General features: G+C 68.3%; 3 protein-coding genes across 3 annotated transcripts; 2 read left to right on the top strand and 1 right to left on the bottom strand.

Annotated features, from left to right (window-relative positions):
* Nucleotides 1-7,310, top strand: VASP (vasodilator stimulated phosphoprotein). The gene is given in 14 exon segments (XM_072030248.1): nt 1-152; nt 1,921-2,092; nt 4,303-4,471; nt 4,573-4,624; nt 5,079-5,119; nt 5,235-5,446; nt 5,529-5,629; nt 5,736-5,796; nt 5,896-5,938; nt 6,124-6,169; nt 6,465-6,478; nt 6,481-6,533; nt 6,622-6,679; nt 6,932-7,310. Coding segments are annotated over 14 exon segments (1,065 nt in total). The 5' UTR covers nt 1-147; the 3' UTR covers nt 6,970-7,310.
* Nucleotides 7,311-7,693: 383 nt separating this feature from the next.
* On the bottom strand, nt 7,694-8,873 carry OPA3 (outer mitochondrial membrane lipid metabolism regulator OPA3). The gene is made up of 2 exons (XM_072030264.1): nt 8,665-8,873; nt 7,694-8,213 (listed from the first exon to the last, which is right to left on the bottom strand). The coding sequence occupies exons 1-2, from the start codon at nt 8,804-8,806 to the stop codon at nt 7,825-7,827; spliced, it is 531 nt and encodes a 176-aa protein (XP_071886365.1). The 5' UTR covers nt 8,807-8,873; the 3' UTR covers nt 7,694-7,824.
* A 2,586-nt stretch (nt 8,874-11,459) lies between these two features.
* On the top strand, nt 11,460-26,511 carry FBXO46 (F-box protein 46). Its single transcript, XM_072030247.1, is given in 17 exon segments — nt 11,460-11,594; nt 12,221-12,301; nt 13,685-13,774; nt 13,872-13,979; nt 14,072-14,188; nt 16,452-16,555; nt 16,643-16,725; nt 16,728-16,789; nt 18,646-18,805; nt 18,888-18,947; nt 19,056-19,126; nt 19,259-19,347; nt 20,373-20,434; nt 20,437-20,510; nt 21,471-21,512; nt 22,499-22,640; nt 24,595-26,511. Coding segments are annotated over 17 exon segments (3,288 nt in total). The 5' UTR covers nt 11,460-11,465; the 3' UTR covers nt 26,409-26,511.

A 26,511-nucleotide genomic window follows, 5' to 3' on the forward strand; every position in this document is an offset into this window, starting at 1 on the left:
GGCCAGGAAAAAGGGGGCGTGGCTTAGAGCCGGGTCGCGGCCGCCGGGTCCTTCGCCCCCCCCCCCACCTTCCCCGGTCCCGCCCCGCCGCTGCCGCCGCCGCCGCTACCGGAAGGGCCCGGCCCGGCCCCAGCCGCCGCCGCCAGCATGAGGTGAGCGGCCAGGCCCGGGCACAGCCCCCCCCGAACCGGGAACGGGGCCGGAAGCACCGGGAATTGGCTCTGGGGGGGGGGGCTGGGGGGGCTCCGGTAGCACCGGGGGGGTCCCGGTAGCACCGGAGGGGCTCAGAAGCACCTGGGGTGGGGGGGGCGGTGGCACCGGGGGGGGGGTCAGTGACACCGGGGGGGTTCTGGTAGTACTGGGCAAGGGGACCCGGAGTAGCGGGGGGGGGCCCGGTAGCACCGGAGGGGCTCAAAAGACCCGGGGGGGGGGCCGGGAGGTGCACCGGGGGGGGTTCCGGTAGTACCGAGGGGGGGGACCCGAAGTACCGGGAGGGGTCCCGGTAGCACCGGAGGGGCTCGGAAGCACCGGGGGGGGGTCAGTGGCACCGGGGGGGCTCCGGTATTACCGGGACGGGTCCCGGTAGCACCGGGGAGGGGGCTTGGAAGCACCTGGGGGGGGTCAATGGCACCGGGGGGGGGCCCGGAAACCCCCCGGGGGGGGGGGGGGGGCCGGTAGCAGTGAGGGTACCGAGGGCTTTACCGGGGGAGGGGGGGCACCGGGGGGGTCCCGCGGTGTTTGGGTAGGGCCGCTACAAACACTGCCCCCCCCCTCCCTTCGTGTCCCCCCCCCCCTCCAGGATGTGCCCGCCCAGGGGCGGGGCCGCGGCCGGAGCCGTTGGGAAGAGGAAGGAAAAAGGGGGGGGGGGGGCGGGGGGGGGCAGCACCCCGCGGGGAACCCCAAGTGTTGGGGTGCCCCCACCCATGGGTGCCGGTGCCCTGAGGGGGGGCTCACCCCTAGGGGGTGGTGCTGAGGGGGGGGGCTGGTACGGGGGCGGGGGCTTGTTTTGGGGTGGAAGCACCCATGGGTGTCTGTATTGGGGGGCTGCCCCCACCCATGGGTGCTGGGGGGGTGCTGGGGGGTCCCATAGCCATGCCCCCCCCCCCCCCCACCCATGGGTGCTGGGAGGGGAGGGGGGGGTCACACCTGTGGGTATTGGTTCTGGGGGGGGTCCCTTTCTGGGGTGTCAGCACCCATAGGTGCCCGTATTGTGGGGCTGCCCCCACCCATGGGTGCTGGGTGGGTGCTGGAGGGTCCCATAGCCATGCCCCCCCCCCCACCCATGGGTGCTAGTGGAGAGGGTGTTGGGGGAGGGGGGGGGTTCCTCATTTGTGGGTACCGGTTCTTGGGGGGTCCGTTTCTGGGGTGGAAGCACCCATGGGTGCCCATATTGGGGGGATCCCCCCACCCATGGGTGCTGGGGGGTCCCATACCCGTGGCCCCCCACCCTTGGGTGCTAGTGGAGGGAGTGCTGGGGGAGGGGGGGGGTTCCTCATTTGTGGGTACCGGTACTGGGGAGGTTCCCATTTTGGGGTGCCAGCACCCATGGGTGCCCCCTGGTGTCGTGCATGTCCTGGGGGGTCCCATACCCATGGCCCCCCACCCTTGGGTGCTAGTTGGGAGGGGGGGGATCCCCTTCTGCGTGTACAGCTGGGGGGGGGTCCCATGATGGGTGCTGGTGCTGCTGCCATGCCCCCCGCACCCATGGGTGCCCATATTGGGGGTGCTACCCCCACCCATGGGTGCTGGGCGTGTGCTGGGGGGGTCCCATACCCATGGGTGCTGTGGGGGGGTGGGATCCCCATCCACATGTACAGCAAGGGGGGGGTCCCATACTGGCTGCTGGTGCTGATATCCTGCCCCCCCCACCCATGGGTGCCCCCACCCATGGGTGCCCCCACCCATGGGTGCCCCCTGCAGCGAGACGGTGCTGTGCAGCGCCCGCGCCACGGTGCTGCTCTACGACGAGGCCCAGAAGCAGTGGGTGGCGGCGGGGGGGGGCCCCCAGACCCCCAGCTGCGTCCAGCTCTACCACCACCCTGGCAACCACGCCTTCCGCCTGGTGGGGCGCAAGATGCAGCCCGACCAGCAGGTGGGGGCACCCATGGGTGCTGGGGGGGGGGGGGGGGGGGAAAGCAAGGGGGCACCTGTGGGTGTAGGGGTTAATGGGGTTTTGAGGGATGCGGGGGAGCTACGGGGCACCCATGGGTGCTGGGGGAGGTTATAGGGCATGTGGGGGTGTGGGGTAACTTCAGGTATGGGCACCCATGGGTGCTGGGGGGGGCGGGCACCTGTGGGTGTAGGGGTTAATGGGGTTTTGAGGGATGCAGGGGGGGCTAGGGGGCACCTATGGGTGCAGGGGGGGGTTATAGGGCATGTGGAGGGGTGCAATAGTGCACCCATGGGGGGGAGGTGGGGATATGGGGGCACCCATGGGTGCTGGGAGGGGTGGGGGAGGCAAGGGGGCACCTGTGGGTGTAGGGGTTAATGGGGTTTTGAGGGATGCGGGGGGGCTAGGGGGCACCCATGGGTGCAGGGGGGTGTTGTAGGATCCTTGGGTGCTGGGGGGGGGGGTTATTATGGGGTACCCATGCGGGGGGGGGAGGAGGAGGAACTACGGGGCACCCATGGGTGCAGGGGGGGTTATAGGGCATGTGGGGGGGTGCAATAGTGCACCCATGGGGGGAGGTGGGGGTATGGGGGCACCCATGGGTGCTGGGGGGGGGGGTGGGGGAGGCAAGGGGGCACCTGTGGGTGTAGGGGTTAATGGGGTTTTGAGGGATGCGGGGGGGCTAGGGGGCACCCATGGGTGCAGGGGGGTGTTGTAGGATCCTTGGGTGCTGGGGGGGGGGGTTATTATGGGGTACCCATGCGGGGGGGGGAGGAGGAGGAACTACGGGGCACCCATGGGTGCACAGGGGGCTGTGGTGCACCCATGGGTGCTGGGGGGGGATGCTACAGGACCCCTGGGTGCTTGGAGGGGGGATTACGGGACACCCATTAACATGGGGGGGGCGTTACGGGACCCTCATGGGCGCAGAGAGGGAGGCTTAAGGAGCACCCATGGGTGCTGGGGTGCACCCATGGGTGCTGGGCAGGGTGCTATTGGGTCCCTGGGTGCTTGGGGGGGGGATTATGGGACACCCATTAACATGGGGGGGGCGTTACGGGACCCCCATGGGCGCAGAGAGGGAGGCTTAAGTAGCACCCATGGGTGCTGGGGTGCACCCATGGGTGCTGGGGGGGATGGTACAGGACCCCTGGGTGCTTGGGGGGGGGATTAGGGGACACCCATTAACGTAGGGAGGGGGGGCGTTACGGGACCCCCATGGGCGCAGGGAGGGAGGCTTAAGGAGCACCCATGGGTGCTAGGGTGCACCCATGGGTGCTGGGGGGGTGCTATAGGGTCCCTGGGTGCTTGGGGGCGGGAATATGGGACACCTATTAACATGGGGGGGGTTACGGGACCCTCATGGGCGCAGAGAGGGAGGCTTAAGGAGCACCCATGGGTGCTGGGGTGCACCCATGGGTGCTGGGGGGGTGCTATAGGGTCCCTGGGTGCTTGGGGGCGGGAATATGGGACACCCATTAACATGGGGGGGGGTTACGGGACCCTCATGGGCGCAGAGAGGGAGGCTTAAGGAGCACCCATGGGTGCTGGGGTGCACCCATGGGTGCTGGGGGGGGGTGCTATAGGGTCCCTGGGTGCTTGGGGGAGGGGGGGCGTAATATGGGACACCCATTAACATGGGGTGGGGGTTACGGGACCCCTGTGGGCGCAGGGAGGGAGGCTTAAGGAGCACCCATGGGTGCTGGGGTGCACCCATGGGTGCTGGGGGGGGGTGCTATAGGGTCCCTGGGTGCTTGGGGGGGGGATTACGGGAAACCCATTAACATGGGAGGGAGGTTACAGGACCCTCATGGGCGCAGGGAGGGAGGCTTAAGGAGCACCCGTGGGTGCTGGGGTGCACCCATGGGTGCTGGGGGGGGATGCTACAGGACCTCTGGCTGCTTGGGGGGGGGATTACGGGACACCCATTAACATGGGGGGGGCGTTACGGGACCCTCATGGGCGCAGAGAGGGAGGCTTAAGGAGCACCCATGGGTGCTGGGGTGCACCCATGGGTGCTGGGGGGGGGGGTGCTATAGGGTCCCTGGGTGCTTGGGGGGGGGATTACGGGAAACCCATTAACATGGGAGGGGGGTTACAGGACCCTCATGGGCGCAGGGAGGGAGGCTTAAGGAGCACCCATGGGTGCCGGGGTGCACCCATGGGTGCTCACTAGCCCCCCCCCCCCCCAGGTGGTGCTGAACTGCCCGCTGGGGCGGGGGCTGCGCTACAGCCAGGCCACCCCCCAGTTCCACCAGTGGCGGGGGCCCCGTTGGGTCTGGGGGCTCAGCTTCAGCGCCCCCCGCGAGGCCGCCCTCTTCGCCGACGCCGTCCTGCGGGCGCTGCGGGCGCTGGAGGAGGGTGAGCACCCTTGGGTGGGGCCGGGGGGGGGCACCCCTGAATGCCCCCCCCCCCCTTATAAACACACCCTGTGATGCCCCCCCCCCCCCTCCTCTCAATAGGACCCTCGCAGCCCTGGCCGGAGCCGGAGCCCCCCGAGGAGAGCCAGGAGAGGTGGGTGCCACCCCCCCCCAAAAAAAAAATTTGGGGGGGGGGCCATGGGTGCTGAGGGGGGGCTATGGGTGCTGGGGGGGCCCATGGGTGCTGGGGGGGGCAGCGTATTTGGGGGGGACACCCTGTGCTGGGGGGGTTTGGGGGGTGTTTTTGGGGGTGTCTCTGGTCTATAGGGGATTGGGGGGGGTCCCATGTTTTGGGGGGGGTCCCATGTCGGGGGGGGCATCTGTGGGTGCCCCCCCCACACACAGGGTGGGGTCTGTGGGTGCCCTGGGGGGGTGTTTAACCCTATAGGGGGTTGGGGGGGGTGCTGGGGGTCTGTGTGTTATGGGGGGGGGGTCCTATTCCTATTGGGGGGGGTCCCATCCCTACTGGGGGGGGTCCCTGTGCTTTGGGGGGGGGGTCCTTGTGCCTTTGGGGGGGGGCCAGATCTGACCCTCTACCCCCCCCCCAGGCAGGCACCGGAGGAGCCAGAGCGGCGTGTGGCGGCTACAGGTGGGTGACGGGGGGGGTCCCAAGCCCCCCCCCCCCCCCCCAAAAAAAAAACACACCAGTGGGGGCTCACCCCTGAGCCCCCCCCCAATAAAAACCCTTCTCCCCCCAATTCCAGCTGCTCCGGCCGGACCCCCAGGGGGACCCCCACCACCACCCGGCCCCCCCCCACCTCCGGGCCCCCCCCCACCACCAGGACCCCCCCCCACCGCTGGGGTCCCGCCAGCCCCCCCTTTACCTGGGGGTGCGGGGGCTGCCGGGGGGGGCTCGGGGGGGGGCTCCGGCTTCGCTGCTGCCATTGCAGGGGCTAAACTCAGGAAAGTCGGCAAGGTAAGGGGGTGAAAAATTTGGGGGGGGGGGGAGGTTAAAAATTTGGGGGGGGGGGCTCAGCTCACCCCATTTCTCCCCGCAGGATGAGGCACCCAGTGGGGGGCCCCCCCCTGCCGCCCCCCCCAAGGGTGGGGGGGGCGGGGGGGGCTTGATGGAGGAGATGAGCGCTATGCTGGCCCGACGGTGAGGGGAAATTCGGGGGGGGGGGGCTTTTTTTTTTTTTTGGGGGGGCGGGGGGGCATCTTTTTTCCATGCTGACCCCCCCCTCCCCCAAAATCCCCCCCCCCAGGAGGAAGGCCACCCTGCAGGGGGACAAGCCAGCACCAAAGAGGGACGAGGACGGCACCAACGTGAGGGTCGCCCCCCCCCCCGTGCCCCCCCCGGGTCGCTTTTGGGGTGCCCCCCCCCCCCCAGCCCCAATTCAAGACCCCACCCCCCCACCCCTTTAGGACGACGCGGAGCCGGGCGCTAGGACCGCAGCGCAGCCCGCGGGTGAGTGCGGGGACCACAACTCCCAGCATGCCCCGCTGCTGCCCCAGCATGCACGGCCATGGGGGGGCAGCAGCGGGGCATGCTGGGAGTTGTAGTCCTGCAGGTGCGGGCGGGTTTAGGGGGCTTTTTTTGGGGGGTGGGGGTCGCGCCCCCCCCCCCCCCAACTCGCTGCTCTCTCCCCGCAGAGCCTGTGAGGAGGCCGTGGGAGAAGGCGAGCAGCACGTTGCCAAGGTGGGGGCCTGTTTGGGGGGCTGTGAGGGGTTGGGGGGGGGTTATTTGGGGGAGGGGATGGGTATAGAGGCAGGATTTTTTTTGGGGGGGGTGCAGGAGATCTGGGGGTGCCCACGAGGTAGGGTTGGGGGGAGATGTGTGTGTGGGGGGGTGCTTGGGAAAGGATTTGGGGGTGCTGAGGATTTGGGGGGGTGGGTTGGGGGTGTCCAGGAAGGGAATATGGGGGGGCTGGGAATAACCTGGGGGGGCCCAGGTGAGGTTGGGGGGTCCCCAACCTGCCCCCTTCCCCCATCAGGATGAAGTCGGCTGCCCTACCGAGCCCCCCAGTGCTGCGGATGAGCCCGACCTGGAACGGCTCAAACAGGTATTGAGGGGGGGGGCACAACGTTTGGGGGTGTCATGGGGGGGGGATTTGGGGGACACCCCCACACCCCAACCTGTTTCCTGTGCAGGAGCTGCTGGAGGAGGTGCGGCGGGAGCTGCAGAAGATGAAGGAGGAGATCATTGAGGGTGGGTGCTGGGGGGGGAAATGGGGGGGCCAATATGGTAATGGGGGGGGTCATAAGGAAATGGGGGGGGCATAGGGAAAAGGGGAGGGCTATGAGATAAATGAGGGGCATAGACAAATGGGCGGGGGAGCATGGGGTGATGGGGGGGCAGAGAAGAAAATGGGGGGGCAAGGGGGACGGTAAGGGCCATAGGAAAATGGGGGGGCACCTTAAGGACCCCCCCCAAATGACACCGCCTTTCCCCCCCCCCCAGCATTCGTGGTGGAGCTGCGGAAGCGGGGTGCCCCCTAGCACCCCCCAGCCCCCCCCACCCTGCACTCCCCCTCCCCTCCACCTCCCAGCCCTCAGCCCAGTGGAGGGGTGGGGGGGTCACTGGGCTGGACCCCCCCACCCCAGGCTGTGCCTTACCGGCCGAGGGGGGGGGCTGCTCCCCCCCTACACTGTGCCCCTCCCCCCAGCACACACACACGCATTCAGGCTCTTTTTTTACGCCACTTTTGTTGATTTTTTCCACCTTTTTTTTAAAAAGAAAAATAGGGGGGGGGTGTAAATGGGGGCCCACCCCCATTTGCTCCCCCCCCACCACCCACGCCCCCAAAAGTCCCCAATAAAGGCGGTTCTTTTCTATGGGACACCCCCTCCTGTGTCACTCGGTGTCACCCGACCCCGTGGGGGGGGGGGGCTGCGACCCCCGCGTGTCCTCCCCCGATGACAGCAAGGACAGGGGACGGCGGCTGCGGCATCGCTTTAATGTCACTTGTCACTGGGGGGGGGGGGACAGGGGGTCACAACGCCTCCCCCCCCCCAAAATGGGGCGTCCCATTCAGCCACGTGGACCCTAGGAGGGGCTGAGGGCTCCGCCCACTGCCTGTGGCCACGCCCCCTTCTTCGAAGCCCCGCCCCCAACCCTTGGCCCCCCCCGCGCGAAGGGACCAGCCCCGCCCCCATCCTGCTAAGGCTGAGCGAGGCCCCGCCCCCACAGGGCCAACGCCCCGCCCACTTCGCTCAGCTCCTCCAATCCGGGCCCGCATTCCCTTATAAGGCTGGGAGGCCACGCCCACTCTCACCTACCCCGCCCCCTTTCCGCCCCCGCGCTGCGGCCCCGCCCCCCGAGGGGGCCGCCGGCGGGAAGAGCGCGAGGGCGCTTTAATGGGCGGGGCCGGGGGCGGGGCCGTGCGCAGCGCCGGGGGTAGGGCCGTGTGCAGAGCCCGGGGCGGGGCCGTGCGCAGAGCTCACCTCGGCCCCGCCCCCTCCGCTGGCCGCCGCCTTCAGCTCGTCGAGCTCGGCGCGCATGCGCTCTAGGCCGGCCGCCATTTCGCGCAAGGCCGCGGCCTGCTCCTCCTCGCGGCGCCGGGCCTGCCCCGCCTGCCGCGCGTACTCCAGGTAGATACAGAGCCCGCCCACGCCGAACACGATCGCTTCGCCCAGCAGCTCGGCGCCCAGCTCCGCCGCCGCCTCCTCGTTGAGCGGCTTCACGGCGGCGCCGCGGAAGCCCATGATCCGCATCTTGGCGCGCATCTCCACCCAGTGGTACACTGCGGGGGCCGCCGCTCAATGTCACCCCCCTTCCGCTCCGCCTCCTCCTCCCATTGGCCGCCCCACCCCGCGGCGCCTCCCCCATTGGGCCGCGCGGCCGTCAATCCACCCCCTTCGCCCCGCCCTCCCTGCGCCCGCCTTCTCCGCCTTCCCATTGGCTGCCCGCCCTCCGCGGCGCCTCCCCCCATTGGGCCGCGCTGCCATCACTCCCCCTCTTTCCCCCGCCCACCCTCCGCGCCCTCCCATTGGCCTCCACCCTCTCCCATCCCCTCTCCCCATTGGCCCACTCCGCCGTCACTCCCCCGCTTCCCCCCGCCCTCCCTAATCCCGCCCCCCTCTCCCTCCCATTGGCCAACGTTCGCCCCGCCGCGCCCTCCCATTGGCCGCCGCTCACCCGCCTCGCCCTCCCATTGGCCGCCCCGCGGAGCCCCCCCTTTCCGCCTCACTCACGCTGGGCCGGCGGCAGGCAGATGTAGGCGCGGAAGAAGGGGCTGGCGCGGGCCCCGGCCTTGATGCGGGCGGCCAGGGGGCGGCTGAGCTGGCGGGCGCCCAGCGTCAGCAGCTTGGCGATCGGGAACGCGCCCGCCACCATCCTCGGCGCGCGCCGTGACCTCAGCGCCGCGCGCCGAGGGGGGGGGGGGGGGCAAGCCACGCCCCCCGACGTGGCCACGCCCCCCGACGTAGCCACGCCCCCCCCCGACGTAGCCACGCCCACCCTCCAGGCCTCGGTCCTCCCGCCGTGGCCACGCCCACCTCCTGGCCACGCCCCCCTCTGGGCTCGGCCCGGCCGCCGTGGCCACGCCCACCCCCGGCCTGGCCACGCCCACCTCTCCCCCCCTGCCGGGTTTAACCCGTTGTGTGCCGCACGGGAGTGAATGGAAACGGAGGGGGGCGTGGTTTATGCAAATCGAGGGGGTTGTGATTGGCTGGGGAGGGGAGGGTGGGGGGGGTGGGGGGGGTTATGGGGTGGGGGGTAATGGGGTGGGGGGGTTAATTGGAGGGTAATGGGGTGATGGGGGTAATGGGGGGGGCATTGGGGTCATAGGGGACAATGGGGGTAATGGGGGGGTAATGGGGTGGGGGGGGGCATTGGGGGGTAATAAGATGATGGGGGGTAATGGGGGCCAATGGGGCAATAGGGAGGCATTGGGATAACAGGGGATAATTGGGGGCTAGGGGGGGTAATGGGGTGATGGGGGGGGTAATGGGGTGATAGGGGGTAATGGGGGCCAATGGGGCAATAGGGGGGCATTGGGGTCACAGGGGACAATGGGGGACTGGGGGGGTAATGGGGTGATGGGGGTAATGGGGTGGTGGGGTTAATTGGGGGGTAATGGGGTCGAGGGGGGTGACGGGGTAATGGGGTAATAGGGGGGCACTGGGGTCACAGGGGACAATGGGGGCAGAGGGGGTAATGGGGTGATGGGGGGTAATGGGGCAATAAGGGGCATTGGGGTCACAGGGGACAATGGGGGAGGTAATGGGGTGGGGGGGGGAATGGGGGCCAATGGGGCAATAGGGAGGCATTGGGATAACAGGGGATAATTGGGGGCTAGGGGGGGCATTGGGGTGATGGGGGGGTAATGGGGTATTGGGGGTAATGGGGTGATAGGGGATAATGGGGGCCAATGGGGCAATAGGGAGGTATTGGGGTCACGGGGATAATTGGGGGCTAGGGGGGGCAATGGGGTGATGGGGGGGTAATGGGGTGATTGATAGGGGGTAATGGGGTGGGGGGGGGCATTGGGGGGTGATGGGGAGTAATGGGGGCCAATGGGACAATAGGGGGGCATTGGGGTCACAGGGGACAATGGGGGACTGGGGGGTAATGGGGTGATGGGGGTAATGGGGTGGTGGGGTTAATTGGGGGGTAATGGGGTCGAGGGGGTGATGGGGTAATGGGGTAATAGGGGGGCACTGGGGTCACAGGGGACAATGGGGGGCAGAGGGGGTAATGGGGTGGTGGGGGGGTAATGGGGCAATAAGGGGCATCGGGGTCACAGGGGACAATGGGGGAGGTAATGGGGTGGGGGGGTAATGGGGGCCAAAGGGGCAATAGGGAGGCATTGGGATAACGGGATAATTGGGGGCTAGGGGGGGGCTATGGGGTGATGGGGGGGGTAATGGGGTGATGGGGGTAATGGGGTGATGGGGGGTAATGGGGTGTGGGGTTAATGGGGTGGGGGGGTTAATGGGGGGGTAATGGGGTGATGGGGTGGGGGGTAATGAGGTAATGGGGTTAATGGGGGGGTAATGGGGTGGGGGGGTATTGGGGTGATGGGGGCTAATGGGGTGGGGAGGGTAGGGGGAGTAATGGGGTGATGAGGGGGTAATGGGTGTGGAGGGGCATTGGGGTGATGGGGTTACTGGGGGGGTAATGGGGTGGGGAGAGGTAATGGGGTGGGGGGGATAACGGGGTGATGGAGGGCAATGGGGACAGGAGGTAATGGGGGGGCAATAGGGGGGCATTAGGATAATGGGGGGGCAATGGGGTAATGGGGGTGTTGGGGGGCAATAGGGGGCAATGGGATAATGGGGGGGCAATGGGGTAAATGGGGGGGGCAATGGGATAATGGGGGGGTAATGGGATAATGGGGGGCAATGGGGTAAATGGGGGGGGCAATGGGATAATGGGGGGGCAATGGGATAATGGGGGCAAGGGGTAAATGGGGGGGGCAATGGGGTAATGGGGGGGGCAATGGGGTAAATGGGGGGGCAATGGGGTAATGGGGGTGTTGGGGGGCAATGGGGGGGCAATGGGTAAATGGGGGGGCAATAGGGTAATGGGGGGGCAATGGGGTAAATGGGGGGGTAATGGGATAATGGGGGGGCAATGGGATAATGGGGGGCAATGGGGTAATGGGGGGGCAATGGGGTAAATGGGGGGGACAATAGGGTAATGGGGGGGCAATGGGGTAAATGGGGGGATAATGGGATAATGGGGGGGCAATGGGATAATGGGGGGCAATGGGGTAAATGGGGGGGCAATGGGGTAATGGGGGGGCAATGGGATAATGGGGGGCAATGGGGTAAATGGGGGGCAATGGGGGGTCACACACACATGGGGGGGGTCCCACGAAGGGGGGGGGGTCCCACGAGGAGGGGGGGGGTCCCACGAGGAGGGGGGGGGTCCCACGGGGTGGGGGTGGGGGGCGTGGGGACACTTCGGGGGGGGGGGGGCAGGTGGCAAGAGCGGGGTACGGGGCAATGGGGGGGTAATAACGGGGGCTGGGGGGGGGGGGATTTTGGGGATGGCACCGGTGACCCCCCCCCACCTCGGTGTGCCCCCCCCCACGGCCCCCGCCCCGCCTCTCCCGGGGGCGGTGCCGCCGGAGCCGGTGCCGGTGCCCCGAGGGCGGCGGAGCCCCCGCGCCGAGCCGGTACCGGGAGAACCGGGGGGGGGGGCACCGGGATGAGGAGGGGGGGGCACACCGGGAAACGGCTTTTTTGGTGGGGGGGCTACGGGAACCCGAGGGGGGGCGCCTCGGGGTGAAGCGGAGGGGAACGGGGCCACCGGGAGGGCACCGGGGGGGCGCAACCGGGGGGCACAGGGGGACCGGAGGGGGGGGGGGGGGGATGTGTGGGAACCGGGGGGGGGGGGCTCGGGACACCGGGGGGGGGGGACGAAGGGGGCAGGAGGCTGCTGGAGCCCCCCCCCCCCCCGACGGCTGCCACCTCTCCGGTGTCCCACGGGGCTCCGGTGCGACGGGACGGGGGTGGCACCGGGAGGGGGGGGGCTGGGTTTAAAGGGGGGGGGGTTCAGGTAGTGGGGGGGGGTCCCGGTGGGGAAATGGGGGGGGTCCCGGACCCCCCCGTCGGGCCCCGTGCCGGCCGGGCGCCTCCCGCGGCTCCCTGGAAACGAGCGCGTCAAAGCGGGGGGGGGCGGCGCCGGTAAAAGGGGGCCTGGGGGGGGGAAAAAAAAGGTGGGGGGGGGGCACGGGACCGATCCCCTCCGGTGCCCCCCCCCCCTCCCCCGTTCCCTTTCCCTCCATCCCCCCCCCCACAGCCCCAGGAGCTGCTGTTGCCGTCATGGGGCGCCGGGCAAACGCCCCCCCCCCTGCTCACCAGGGTCCTGCGTGGGGCAGAGGTGAGGCCCCCCCGGACCCCCCAGCACCACCAGGACCCCCCCAGGACCCCATCACCCCCGGACCCCCCCATCACCCCCAGGTCCCCCCAGGACCCTGTTACCCCCAGGTCCCCCCCATCACCCCTGGGACCCCCCCATCACCACCAGGACCCCCCATCACCCCATGTCCCCCCCCAGGACCCCATCACCCCTGGGACCCCCCCAACACCCCCAGGTCCCCCCCAGGACCCCACCACCACCAGGACCCCCTCATCACCACCAGGACCCCCCCCAGGATCCCATCACCCCTCGGACCCCCCCCATTACCACCAGGACCCCCCCGTCACCCCATGTCCCCCCCCAGGACCCCATTGCCCCCCAGGTCCCTCCCATCACCCCCAGGACCCCCCCATCACCCCATGTCCCCCCCCAGGAGCTCATCGCCCCCAGGTCCCCCCATTACCACCAGGACCCTCCCCAGGTGGTGCCCCCCATGGTGGGTGGCCCCATGGCAGTGTCCCCAAGCTGGTGGCCTTGTGGTGGCCCCATGGTGGTGGCCCCCACGATGATGTCCCCATGGCATTGTCCCCATGGTGGTGGCCCCGTAGTGGTGCCCCCCATGGTGGTGTCCCCATGCTGGTGTCCCCCATGGTGATGTCCCATGGCATTGTCCCCATGGTGGTGCCCCCATGTCATCCCCACAGTGGTGTCCCCATGGTGATGTCCCCATAGTGGTGTCCCCGTGGTGGTGTCCCCATGCTGGTGTCCCCCATGGTGATGTCCCCATGGCATTGTCCCCGTAGTGGTGTCCCCCATGGTGGTGTCCCCATGGCATTGTCCTCATGGTGGTGGCCCCATAGTGGTGCCCCCATGGTGGTGGCCCATGGCATTGTCCCCATAGTGGTGTCCCCCATGGTGGTGTCCCCACGATGGTGTCCCCATGCTGATGTCCCCATGGCATTGTCCCCGTAGTGGTATCCCCATAGTGGTGTCCCTGTGTTGGTGTCCCCCATGGCAATGTCCCCATGCTAGTGGTCCCCATGCTGATGTCCCCATGGCATTGTCCCCACGGTGGTGTCCCCAAAGTGATGTCCCCATAGTGGTGTCCCCATGGTGGTGCCCCCCGTGCTGGTGTCCCCCATGGTGGTGTCCCCACGATGGTGTCCCCATGCTGATGTCCCCATGGCATTGTCCCCACGGTGGTGTCCCCATAGTGATGTCCCCATGGTGGTGCCCCCATGCTGGTGTCCCCCATGGTGATGTCCCCATGGCATTATCCCCATGGTGGTGGCCCCATAGTGGTGACCCCACAGTGGTGTCCCCATGCTGGTGGTCCCATGCTGGTGTCCCCATGGCATTGTCCCCACGGTGGTGGCCCTGGGGGTGACATCGTTCCCCTTGCAGGGCGAGCGCTCTGCCCAGGCGACGCTGGCGGCGTGGCAGCAGTACCGGCACGCCTGCGAGCTGCGCCTGCGCCTCGACCCCCGGCACCCGGTGAGCACGGGGACACGGGGTGGGGACAACGTTTGGGGACACCTCGGGGAGGGTGGGGGGACACACAAACACCCACCCCCCACCCCCCCCCATCCAGGTCCCGTCTGCAACCGCAGCTTTGACATGTACGTGTGCTGGGGGGACGCGCCCCCCAACAGCACCGCCACCGTGCCCTGCCCCTGGTACCTGCCCTGGCACCACCGAGGTAAGGGACGCTGCAGGGGGGTGGGGGGACACGGGGGACTTGGTGGTGGCCCCCCCCCGGTGACGCGGTGGTGGCCGTGGTGGCCAGTGCAGGGCGGGGTGGTGGCCCGGCGCTGCGGCCCCGATGGGCAGTGGGTGACCGATGGCACCGGGCGGCCCTGGAGGGACCACTCGCAGTGCGAGGACCTGGAGCAGGAGCAGCCGCTGCAGGTGGGTGGCGATGGCAGCGTGACGTGTCACGATATGGCATGCTATGTCGTGACATGCCACGCTGTGACGTGCTGTTTTATGTCACGCCGTTGTACGTCGCGCCGTGCCGTGCCGTTCTGTGTCACGCCGTGCCATGCCGTGCCATGCGGTGACACGCTCTGCCATGTCACACCTTGCTATGTCGTGACATGTCACGCCGTGGCCGTGCCGTGTCACGCCATGCCGTGCCATTTTATGTCATGCTATCACATGTCACACCATGCCGTGATGTTCTGTGTCACGCTGTGCCGTGCTGTGCCATGCGGTGACACGCTGTGCCATGTCACACCTTGCTATGTCGTGACATGTCACACCGTGTCGTGCCGTGTCACGCCATGCCGTGCCATTTTATGTCATGCTATCACATGTCACACCATGCCGTGATGTTCTGTGTCACACCGTGCCATGCCATGCGGTGACACGCTGTGCCATGTCACACCTTGCTATGTCGTGACATGTCACGCCATGCCGTGTCATGCCGTGCTGTGCCATTTTATGTCACACCATTGCATGTTGTGCCATGCCATGACATTCTTTGTCACGCCGTGCCGTGCCATGCCGTGCTGTGACACACTGTGCCATGTCACACCATGTCGTGCCATGTCGTGCCATGTCATGCTATGGCATTCCGTGCTGTGCCATGTCACATTGTGCCATGTCATGCCGTGCATTTCATGCCGTGTCATTCCGTGCCATGCTGTGCCATGTCACTGTGACCACTGTCCCGTGTCACGCTGTGCTGTGCCACGTCACACCGTGCCATTCTGTGCCGTGCTGTGCCATGTCACACTGTGACCACTGTCCCTTGTCACACCGTGCTGTGCCACATCACGCTGTGCCATCCCGTGCCATGCTGTGCCATCCTGTGCCACGCTGTGCCATCTTGTGCTGTGTCACACCATGCTGCGTCACGCCGTGCTGTGCCATTCCGTGCCGTGCCACGCTGCGAGGTGCCGCGACATGATGGACGCAGCCTGGGCGGTGCCAAAATACGTGCACGAAGCTGGGGGGGGGAGCAAAGGGGGGGCTGCATCGCAGTGAGCTGTGCTGCAGCGTGCCGTGCCGTGCCGTGCTGTGCCATAAAATGTGCTGTTATCCCGTGCCAGGATGTGCCGTGCTGTGTTGCAGTGACGTGCGCCGTGCCGTGTTGCACCGTGACATGAAGCGTGCCGTGCCGTGCTGAGCTGCACCATTCCGTGCTTGTGACATGCACCGTGCTGTGCTGCACCGTGCCGTACTGTACCACGCCGTGCCGTGATGCACCGTGACATGCTGCACCGTGTTGCACCATGCCATGCTGCACCATGCCATGCCGTGCTGCACCATGCTGTGCTGCATCGTACCGTGCTGTGCTGCACCGTGCCATGCTGTGCCGTGCCATGCTGCACTGTGCCATGCTGCACCGTGCTGTGCCGTGCTGCACCATGCCATGCTGCACCGTGCTGTACCATGCTGCACCGTGCCGTGCCGTGCCGCACCGTGCCATGCTGCACCGTGCCATGCTGCACCGTGCCGTACCATGCTGCACCGTGCCGTGCCATGCTGCACCGTACCATGCCGTGCTGCACTGTGCCATGCCATGCTGCACCGTGCCGTACCATGCTGCACCGTGCCGTGCCGTGCTGCACCGTACTATGCCGTTGCTGCACTGTGCCATGCCGTGCTGCACCATGCTGTGCTGCATCGTACGGTGCTGTGCCGTGCTGCACCGTGCCATGCTGCACTGTGCTGCACCTTACCATGCTGTGCTGCACCGTACCGTGCCGTGCTGCACCGTGCCATGCTGTGCTGCATGGTGCCGTGCTGCACCATGCCATGCCATGCTGCGCCGTGCCATGCCATGTTGCAGCATGCTGTGCTGCACCGTGCCATGCTGCACCGTGCCGTGCTGCACCGTGCCATGCTTCGTGCCCCATCCCGGTGTGCCACCACATCCCAGCACCCCTCAGCGTGTGTCCCGAGCTGGTCCCCGTGGCATCCTTGTGTCCCCCACCTTGTCCCCATGTCCCCCTGCTGTCCCGGTGTCTCCATGCTGCCCCCACATCCCCACGCCATCCCAGTGTCCCCACCCCATCCTGGTGTCCCCACGCAGTCTCCCCATGTCCCCTGCTGTCCCCACGTCCCCACGCTGCCCCCACATCCCGACACCATCCCGGTGTCCCCACGCCATCCCAGTGTCCCCACGCTGTCCCAGTGTCCCCACGCTGTCCCCGCGTCCCCACAGCAGCACGCCTGGCTGCTGGAGCAGTTCCGCCTGGTCTACACCGTGGGCTACTCCCTGTCCCTCATCTCCCTCCTCCTGGCGCTGCTGCTGCTGCTGCTCTTCAGGTACCGGGGGGGGGGATCGGGCGCTGCCAGCGGCACCCACGGGTGCTGCCGGGCACCCTTGGGTGCTACCCCTCGCCCCCCCCCCAGGCGCCTGCGTTGCACCCGCAACTACATCCACGCCAACCTCTTCCTCTCCTTCGTGCTGCGGGCGGGCACCATCCTGACGCGGGACCGCTGCTGCACCGCCACCTGCGCCCCGGCCTCGGTGACCCCCTGCAGCTGCTGAGCCAGCAGGTGGGGGCACCCATGGGTGGGGGGCACCCTTGGGTGGGGGGTGGGGAGGGGGCACACGTGGGTTGGGGGACGCCCGCTGGGGGGGAATTCATGGGGGGAGAACGCAAAAGTTTGGGGGTTCTGAGGTGGGTGCCGGTGCCACCACGGGGCTGGTGCCACCACGGTGGCGCTGCCATCGTGATGTTGGTTCTCCCGGTGTCACCGTGATGGGGGGACCACGGTGACATTAGTGACAGCACGGTGGCGGTGCCACCACGCTGCTGGTGCCACCACGGTGGCGGTGCCGTCATCATCTTGGTTCTGCTGGTGTCACTATGATGGCAGTGCCACCATGGTGCCACAAGGACAATGCCACCACGGTGCTGCTGCCACCGTGCCACCAGGTGCCACCACGATGGCAATGCCACCACGCTGCCGGTGCTACCACAATGGCAATGCCAATGCCACTGTGCTACTGGTGCCACCATGCCACCAGGTGCCACCAGGTGCCACCACGATGGCAATGCCACCACAGTGCCACAAGGACAATGCCACCACGGTGCTGGTGCCACCACGGTGCTGGTGCCACCGTGCTGCTGGTGCCACTGTGCCACCAGGTGCCACCAGGTGCCAGCACGATGGCAATGTCACCACAATTCCACAAGGACAATGCCACCACGGTGCTGGTGCCACCATGCTGCTGGTGCCACCAGGATGGCAATGCCACCATGCTGCTGGTGCCACCGTGCCACCAGGTGCCACCATGATGGCAATGCCACCGTGCTGCTGGTGCCACCACGCTGCTGGTGCCACCACAATGGCAATGCCACCACAGTGCCACAAGGACAATGCCACCACGGTGCTGGTGCCACCATGCTGCTGGTGCCACCATGCCACCAGGTGCCACCAGGTGCCACCACGCTGGCAATGCCACCATGCTGCTGGTGCCATCGTACTGCTGGTGCCACCACAATGGCAATGCCACCACAGTGCCACAAGGACAATGCCACCACGGTGCTGGTGCCACCACGGTGCTGGTGCCACCGTGCTGCTGGTGCCACTGTGCCACCAGGTGCCACCAGGTGCCAGGCACGATGGCAATGTCACCACAATTCCACAAGGACAATGCCACCACGGTGCTGGTGCCACCATGCTGCTGGTGCCACCAGGATGGCAATGCCACCATGCTGCTGGTGCCACCGTGCCACCAGGTGCCACCATGATGGCAATGCCACGTGCTGCTGGTGCCACCACGCTGCTGGTGCCACCACAATGGCAATGCCACCACAGTGCCACAAGGACAATGCCACCACGGTGCTGGTGCCACCATGCTGCTGGTGCCACCATGCCACCAGGTGCCACCAGGTGCCACCACGCTGGCAATGCCACCATGCTGCTGGTGCCATCGTACTGCTGGTGCCACCACGATGGCAATGCCACCACGCTGCTAGTGTCACCATGCTGCTGGTGCCACCACAATGGCAATGCCACCACGCTGCTGGTGCCACCATGCCACCAGGTGCCACCATGATGGCAATGTCACCACAGTGCCACAAGAACAATGCCACCACAGTGCTGGTGCCACTGTGCCACTAGGTGCCACCAGGTGCCACCACACTGGCAATGCCACCACGCTGCTGGTGCCACCACGCTGCTGGTGCCACCACGATGGCAATGCCACCATGGTGCCACAAGGACAATGCCACCATGGTTCTGGTGCCACTGTGCCACCAGGTGCCACCAGGTGCCACCACGCTGGCAATGCCACCACGCTGCTGGTGCCACCACAATGGCAACGCCACCGTGCCACTGGTGCTGCCACCATGCCACTGGTGCCACCGGTGCCACCCCGGTGTCCCCGTGGTGTCCCCCGGCAGGCGGTGGCGGGGTGCCGGCTGGCGCAGGCGTTGACCCAGTACTGCGTGGGTGCCAACTACGGGTGGCTGCTGGCCGAGGGGCTCTTCCTGCACAAGCTGCTGGTCCTGGCCACTTTTTCGGGTGACCGCTGCCTCCCCGCCTTCCTCCTCCTCGGCTGGGGTGAGCCACATGTCCCCCCCGTGTCCCCAATTGTCCCCACGCCGCGGTCCCCAACCCCCCGTCCCCAACCCCGTCCCCGCAGGCGCCCCCGTGCTCTTCGTGGTGCCGTGGGTGGTGGTGCGCTACCTCTACGAGAACGAGGGTGAGTCCCTTTGTGCCCCCCCCCTTTTTGTCACCCGGAGGGGACACCACTGTCCCCAAGGCGGTGTCCCCCAAGGGGGGGACAGCGCCGAGCTCCGTCCCCGCTCCAGGTGCTGGGAGAGGAACGAGAAGGCGGCCGTGTGGTGGATCATCCGCTGCCCCATCCTGATGGCCGTGGCGGTGGGTGACACGGGGACGGGGACGGTGACACGGGGACGGTGACACGGGGACAGGGGGGTGACACGGGGACGGGGGGGGTGACACGGGCACGGGGATGTCACCGCCTGTCCCTGTCCCCTCCCCTCGCCGCAGGTGAACTTCGTGGTGTTCGTGCGCATCGTCCGCATCCTGGTGGCCAAAGTGCGGGCGCATCAGGTGGCCCGCGGGGACTGCAGGGTCAGGTGGGGACACGCGGGGACACGGGGACACCGGGGGGGTGTGGGGACACCGGGGTGTGTATGAGGACAAGGGGACACTGGGGTGTGTATGGGGACACCTGAGCCTGTCCCTGTAATGTCCCCAGGTGTGTCCCCATCAGGGTAATGTCCCCAAATGTGTCCCTATGAGTGTCCCCATCTGTGTAACGTCCCCAAGTGTGTCCCCAAATGTGTCCCCATGTGTGTCCCCATCCCTGTAATGTCCCCAGGCGTGTCCCAAGATCTGTCCCCATCAGGGTAATGTCCCAATAAGTGTCCCCACATGTGTCCCCATGCCTGTCCCCATCAGGATAACGTCCCCAGGTGTGTCCCCAAGTGTCCCCACGCGTGTCCCCATCCACATAATGTCCCCAAATGTGTCCCTATGAGTGTCCTCATCTGTGTAATGTCCCCAGAAGTGTCCCCAGGTGTGTCCCCATCCCTGTAATGTCCCAAGAAGTGTCCCCAAGTGTGTCCCCATGCCTGTCCCCATCAGGATAATGTCCCCAGGTGTGTCCCCATGTGTCCCCACGCTTGTCCCCATCCACATATCGTCCCCAAATGTGTCCCTATGAGTGTCCCCATCTGTGTAGTGTCCCAAGAAGTGTCCCCACATGTGTCCCCATGCCTGTCCCCATCAGGGTAATGTCCCCAAATGTGTCCCTATGAGTGTCCCCATCCACATAATGTCCCCAAGTGTGTCCCCACATGTGTCCCCAACCCTGTAGTGTCCCCAGAAGCGTCCCCAGGTGTGTCCCCACGTGTGTCCCCGTCCACATAACGTCCCCAGATGTGTCCCTATGAGTGTCCCCATCTGTGTAATGTCCCCAGAAGTGTCCCCACGTGTGTCCCCATGCCTGTCCCCATCCACGTAACATCCCCAGGCGCATTCCCCGTGCCCATAAGCTCCCCGAGCGCATCCCCACCCATGTCCCCACGCGTGTCCCCGTCCCCGAGCGTGTCCCCACGCGTGTCCCCATCCCCGAGCGTGTCCCCCGGTGTCCCCACAGGCTGGCCAAGTCGACGCTGACGCTGATCCCGCTGCTGGGGGTGCACGAGGTGGCCTTCGCGCTGGTGCGGAGGAGCAGGCGGGCGGCACCGTGCGCCTCGTGCGCCTCTTCCTGCAGCTGCTGCTCTCCTCCAGCCAGGTTGGGGGGGTCGTGGGGGGGGGCAATTGGGGTCGTGCGGGGGCAACTGGGGTCGTGGGAGGGCAATTGAGGTCGTGGGGAGGGGTGTGGGGGAGAATGGGGGGGTGGAAGGGGTAGGGAGGGCCCAATGGGGGGCGTGGGGGGGCGCAGGGGGGGCAATAGGGGGGTAATGGGGGGGCAACTGGGGTAGTGGGGGGGGCAACTGGGGTCGTGGGGGGGCAATTGAGGTCGTGGGGAGGGGTGTGGGGGAGAATGGGGGAGGTGGGAGGGGCAGGGAGGGCGCAATGGGGGGCGTGATGGGGAATGGGGGGCAATAGGGGGGCAATGGGGGGGTTATGGGGGCGTGGGGGGGGCAGGGTGGACCGGGGGGGGGGCAATTGGGGTCGTGGGGTGGGGTGTGGGGGGGAATGGGGGGGTGGAAGGGGCAGGGAGGGCGCAATGGGGGGCGTGGGGGGGCGCAGGGGGTGCAGTGGGGGGGCGTGGGGGGGCAATGGGGGGGTTATTGGGGCGTGGGGGGGTCGGGGGGGGGCCGGGGGGGGGCAATTGGGGTTGTGGGGGGGCAATTGAGGTCGTGGGGAGGGTGTGGGGGAGAATGGGGGAGGTGGGAGGGGCAGGGAGGGCGCAATGGGGGGCGTGGGGGGCGCAGGGGGGCAATAGGGGGGTAATGGGGGGGTTATGGGGGCGTGGGGGGGCGTGGGGGGGACCGGGGGGGGCAATTGGGGTCGTGGGGGGGCAACTGGGGTCGTGGGGTGGGGTGTGGGGGGAAATGGGGGGGTGGGAGGGGCAGGGAGGGCGCAATGGGGGGCGTGGGGGGGCGCAGGGGGGCAATGGGGGGGTAATGGGGGGCAAGGGGTGCAGGGGGGCAATGGGGGGGGCAATGGGGGGGCAATGGGGGGGGGCAGAGAGGTCAGGCAGGGGGGTGCCCCCCCCCCCCCCAAGCCCCAGGTGCCTCCCCCCCAGGGCCTCATCGTCAGCATCCTCTACTGCTTCGTCAACAAGGAGGTGCGTGTCACGACATGTCGCGACACGGGGGGGGGGGGGACACGACATATATCGCGACATATCGCGACATATCGCGCCGCCTCGGGCTGTGCCGCGCCCTGTCGTGACATACCAGACCCTGTCACGACTCGTCGGGCGTAATATCGCGATATGTCGTGACCTGTCGCCGTGCCCTCCCCCCTCCAGGTGCAGGCGGAGGTGCGGCGCGGGTGGCAGCGGTGCCGCCTGGGTGCCCCCTGCCCCCCAAGACCCCACCGGGGACCCCCCCGGGGACCCCCCCGGGGTCCCCGCCGCTATGTGGCCGTGGGGGGGTCTCGCCCGGTGCCCCGCGACTCCGGGGGGGCACCCCCTGGCTGAGAGCTGCTGCTGAGGGTGGGGGGGGGCTGACACCTTTGGGTGCTGGGGGGGGGTCCCTGACACCTTTGGGTGCTGGGGGTCTGGGGGGGGGTCCCCAACACCTTTGGGTGCTGGGGTCCTGACACTGTAAGGTGCTGGGGGAGGGGTCTGGGGGGGCCCTGACACCTTTGGGTGCTGGGGGGGGGTCTGGGGGGGGTCCTGGACACCTTTGGGTGCTGGGGGTCTGGGGGGGTCCCTACCACCTTTGGGTGCTGGGGGGGTCCCTGACACCCTGAGGTGCTGGGGGGGGGTCTGGGGGGGGGGGTCCTTGACACCCTGAGGTGCTGGGGGGGGGGGGGGTCTGGAGGGGGGGTCCCTAACACCTGTGGGTGCTGGGGGGGGTGGGGGTGGTCCCAGGGTACCCCGGGCTGCTTGGCCCCAGCTTTGTACCCCCAAAGAAAGCTGTGACGTAATGCAGTGGCTCGTGTGACGTCATATCTTCGCCGAGGGGGGGGGGAGGGGAGAACACACTGGGGGGGGGTGGCACCACCCTAAGGTTACCCCCAGCTGGGGACTACATCTCCCAGCATGCATCTGTGCGCATGCGCAGTGGCGCCAGGTAACTCGCCTTTCGCACTGCGCATGCGCAGAGTCAGCCGCTGGGCAGGGAACTACAATTCCCATCAGCCCCTTCCCCGCGGCGCATGCGCAGAGCGCGGCGGCCGTGCGCATGCGTGAGGCACCCCGGAAGCGGCGCGGAGAGGCGGAGCGGCCGCGCCCGGCACCTGCCCGGTGAGCGGGGGAGGGGCGGCGGGGCCGGGCGGGGCCGGGCGGGGCCCGGAGCCGGGGGCGGCGGCGGGGTAACGGCGGCGGGGAGCGGAGGGACCGGGGCTGCGGCCTGCGGGGCCGGCCGAGGCCTGCTTCGGCGGCGGGGCCCGGTAGCGGCGGTGGGGGCGGCTCCGGGCCCGGGGCCCGCAGCGGAGGCTCGGGGCGAGGACCCGGGGCCGGGCCCGGGGCGGGGGCGCGCGGGGGCCGCGGCGCGGGTTCGTCCCCGGGGCCCTGGGGAGGGCGGGGGGGAGGAGGCCCCGCCCCCTCCCGCTTGGCCCCGCCCCCTTTCTCCTGAGGCCACGCCCCCGCGCCCAGCTCCCGCCCCCCCGCCCGCCGCCGCGCTGCCGCCGTCCATATATGGGCATGGCCCGAGCGCGGCCCCCTGATTGGCTGCGGGCCGCGCGCAGCCCCCGCCGACAAACGGCCGGCGGTTAAAAGGGCCGCGCGGCGCGAGCCGGACGGGGCCCACCCCCCGCGCGGCCACCGCGGCCGCTTTAAGAGCCGGGCCCCCTCCTCCCTCTCCTCCCCCGGCCGGAGCCGGCGGCGCCGGTGAGGGGGCGGGGCGAGAGCGCGCGGGGGGCGGGGCTTCGGGCAGGTGCGCGGGGGGCGGGGCTTAGGGGTTGGGGGCGGGGTTTAGGGGTTGGGGGCGGGGCCTGGGGCAGGTGCGCGCGGGGGCGGAGCTTGAGGTGGGCGTGGCTTAAGGGGGCGGGGCCTGGGTTGGGCCCATTCATGGCCCCCTCCCAGCCCCATTCATGGCCCCCTCCCAGCCCCATTCATGGCCCCCTCCCAGCCCCATTCATGGCCCCGGCCCAGCCCCATTCATGGCCCCCTCCCAGCCCCATTCATGGCCCCGGCCCAGCCCCATTCATGGCCCCCTCCCAGCCCCATTCATGGCCCCCTCCCAGCCCCATTCATGGCCCCATCCCAGCCCCATTCATGGCCCCGTGCGCCCCAGTGACCCCAGTAACGCCCCCACCGGCCCCATAGCGGCCCCAGACTGGCCCCAGGAGCCTTGCCCTGTCCCCATACATCCTCCCCAGCCCCATATTGTCACCTTCCTGTCCGCCCCCCAGCCCCATATTGTCCCCTTCCTGTCCCCCCCAGCCCCATACTGACCCCCTGCACCCCCAACCTCACATTATCCCCTTCCTGGTCCCCCCCAGCCCCATATTGTCCCCCACCTGTCCCCCCCAGCCCCATATTGCCCCCCCGTTCCTCCCAACCCCATATTGACCCCTTCCCGTCCCCCCCAGCCCCATATTGTCCCCCACCTGTACCCCCCAGCCCCATATTGTCCCCACCCAACCCCCCCCAGCCCCATATTATCCTCTTCCCGTCCCCACCAGCCCCATAGTGTCCCCTTGCTGTCCCCCCCCAACCCGATATTGTCCCACTCTCTCCCCCCAACCCCATATTATCCCCCTTCCTGTCCCCCCCAGCCCCATATTGCCCCCCCATTCCTCCCAACCCCATATTGTCCCCTTCCTGACCCCCCCACCCCATATTATCTCACCCTGTCCCTCCCATATTGTCCCTTGCTGTCCCCCCCCAGCCCCATATTGTCCCCACCCCGTCCCCTCCGACCCCATACTGTCCCCCCCAACCCCATATTGTCCCCTTCCTGTCCCCCCCCAGCCCCATATTGTCCCCTTGCTGTCCCCCCAGCCCCATACCGTCTCTGCCAGCCCCATACTGTGCCCACCCCTTCCCCCCCAACCCCGTATTGTCCCCTTCCTGTCCCCCCAGCCCCATATCACCCCCTTCCTATCCCCCCTCGCCCCATATCACCCCCTTCCTCTCCCCCCCCGCCCCATATTCCCCCGTCCTGCCCCCCCCAGCCCCACACCGTCCCCTCCAGCCCCGTCTCATCCCCCCCCATCCCCGCCGACCCCGCTAACGTCCCCGTTTCTCTCCGCAGGCCTGGGCGCGGGCGCCGGCAGCTCGGCGACGCAGCGGCCGTGCCATGCAGCCCTGATGGAGCCCAACGCCTTCCCCCAGCTCCAGCTCTGGTGCCCGCGTCCTTTCGGCACCTACACCCAAAACAAGCCATGCCCGGTCCCCGGCCCCACCAAAAAACCTTGCCGTGCCCCCGAAGAACCCGTCGGGCCCCGAGCCCCTTCGGAAAACACCCCGCCGCCCCCCGCCGCCCCGCCGGACGAGGGCAGGGTGCTGCTGGACACTTGGTACGTCATCAAACCCGGCAACACCAAGGAGAAGGTGGCTTTTTTCGTGGCCCACCAGTGCGGCGGCACCGGCCGCGCCAGCACCATGAAGGTGAAAGGCAACTGGGGCAGCGAAAGCTCCAAAGCCAAGCGGCGCCGGCGCTGCCACCACCCCGGCAAAAGCAAAAACGGGGCTGACGGCGAGGGGGGCGGCGAGCCCCCCGACCTCCTCTCGGTGGCCGAGATGGTGGCGCTGGTGGAGCAGCGCACGGCGCTGGCCCTGCAAGGTTTCCAACCCCCGGCGGCGCCCGTGGTTTTCATGGAGGCGGCCGGCGAGGCCAAAACCCCCGCGGCGAGCGCCGACTGCAGCCGGGTGGCCGAGGCCGTGGCTCACTTCGAGTCGCGGCAGCGCGGTGGCGCGCGGCACAACGGGCTCTGCCACCCCGGCGCCGAGTGCGCCGCCGCCACCGCGGCCACCACGGCCACCGCCGCGGTGGCACCGGCGCCCGGCGAGGTGCGCATCGCCTTCCGCATCTCCAGCGGGCGTGAAAACCGCCCCGGAGCCACCCCGGCTGAGCCGGCGGCGAGCGGTGGGCGCCCCAATTGCGTTTTCGTGGGGTGCGGGGCCGCCGGTGGCACCCGCGCCAAGGACAAGATCACCTGCGACCTCTACCAGCTCATCAGCCCGTCCCGCGACGCCTTGCCCAACAACGTGGAGTTCCTCCTGGCCAGCGCCGCGCCCAAAGGGGACGGGGACGGCCCCGACGTGGACATGGGGTGCGGCGAGGGGACGGCGCCCCCCGGGAAGCCGGACGCCACCGAAGGAGCCGGTGGAGAGGCGTCGGCGGCATCGGCATCACGGGACTGCGTGTCCGGCTTCCACGTGGACGTGGTGGTGACGGGGGTGGTGGACCAGTGCGTCTTTTTCGGCAAGGACAGCGCCAAAAAGATGAAGGAGGAGACGGTGAGGCTGCCGGCGCCGCAGGACGACCCGCCGCCGGGACAGCTTTTCCTCCTACCGGGCGCCGAGGAGGCGGCCGAGGTGGGACCGGGAGCGGCGGAGGCGGCCGAGGAAACGGCGGCGACGGCGGCAACGCCACCGGACCCGTCGCTGTGCCGCTTGTACCGCCACGTCTCGCACGATTTTTTGGAGATCCGCTTCAAAATCCAGCGGCTGCTGGAGCCGCGGCAGTACATGCTGCTGCTGCCCGAGCACGTGATGGTGAAAATTTTCAGCTACCTGCCCACCCAAGCTTTGGCCGCCCTCAAATGCTCCTGCCACTACTTCAAATCCATCATCGAGACCTTCGGGGTGCAGGCCACCGACTCGCGCTGGAACCGCGACCCCCTGTACCGCGACGACCCCTGCAAGCAGTGCAAGAAGCACTACGAGAAGGGGGACGTGTCCCTGTGCCGCTGGCACCCCAAACCCTACCACCACGACCTGCCTTACGGCCGCTCCTACTGGATGTGCTGCCGGCGCCCCGATAAAGAGGCGCCCGGCTGCCGCGTGGGGCTGCACGACAACAACTGGGTGCACCCGGCCGCCCGGCGCGACGACGGGAGGTGAAGGGACAAGGACGGAGGGGACACGGAGAGGGACACGGAGGGGGGAGGGGGCGCAGGAGGAGGTGGGAAAAAAGAAAAATGTGGAAAAAAAAAAAAGGAAAAGA

This window comes from Anas platyrhynchos, chromosome 33 (assembly GCF_047663525.1).
Source record: "Anas platyrhynchos isolate ZD024472 breed Pekin duck chromosome 33, IASCAAS_PekinDuck_T2T, whole genome shotgun sequence".
NCBI classification, from domain to species: domain Eukaryota; kingdom Metazoa; phylum Chordata; class Aves; order Anseriformes; family Anatidae; genus Anas; species Anas platyrhynchos.

What these genes read in the sequence shown, in the direction of transcription:
- OPA3 (XM_072030264.1), bottom strand. Translation starts at nt 8,806, where the DNA reads ATGGTGGCGGGCGCGTTCCCGATCGCCAAGCTGCTGACGCTGGGCGCC. An exon ending in CTGCCTGCCGCCGGCCCAGC is followed by an intron (nt 8,214 to 8,664) that starts GTGAGTGAGGCG and finishes CGGCCCCCGCAG; the next exon opens with TGTACCACTGGGTGGAGATG.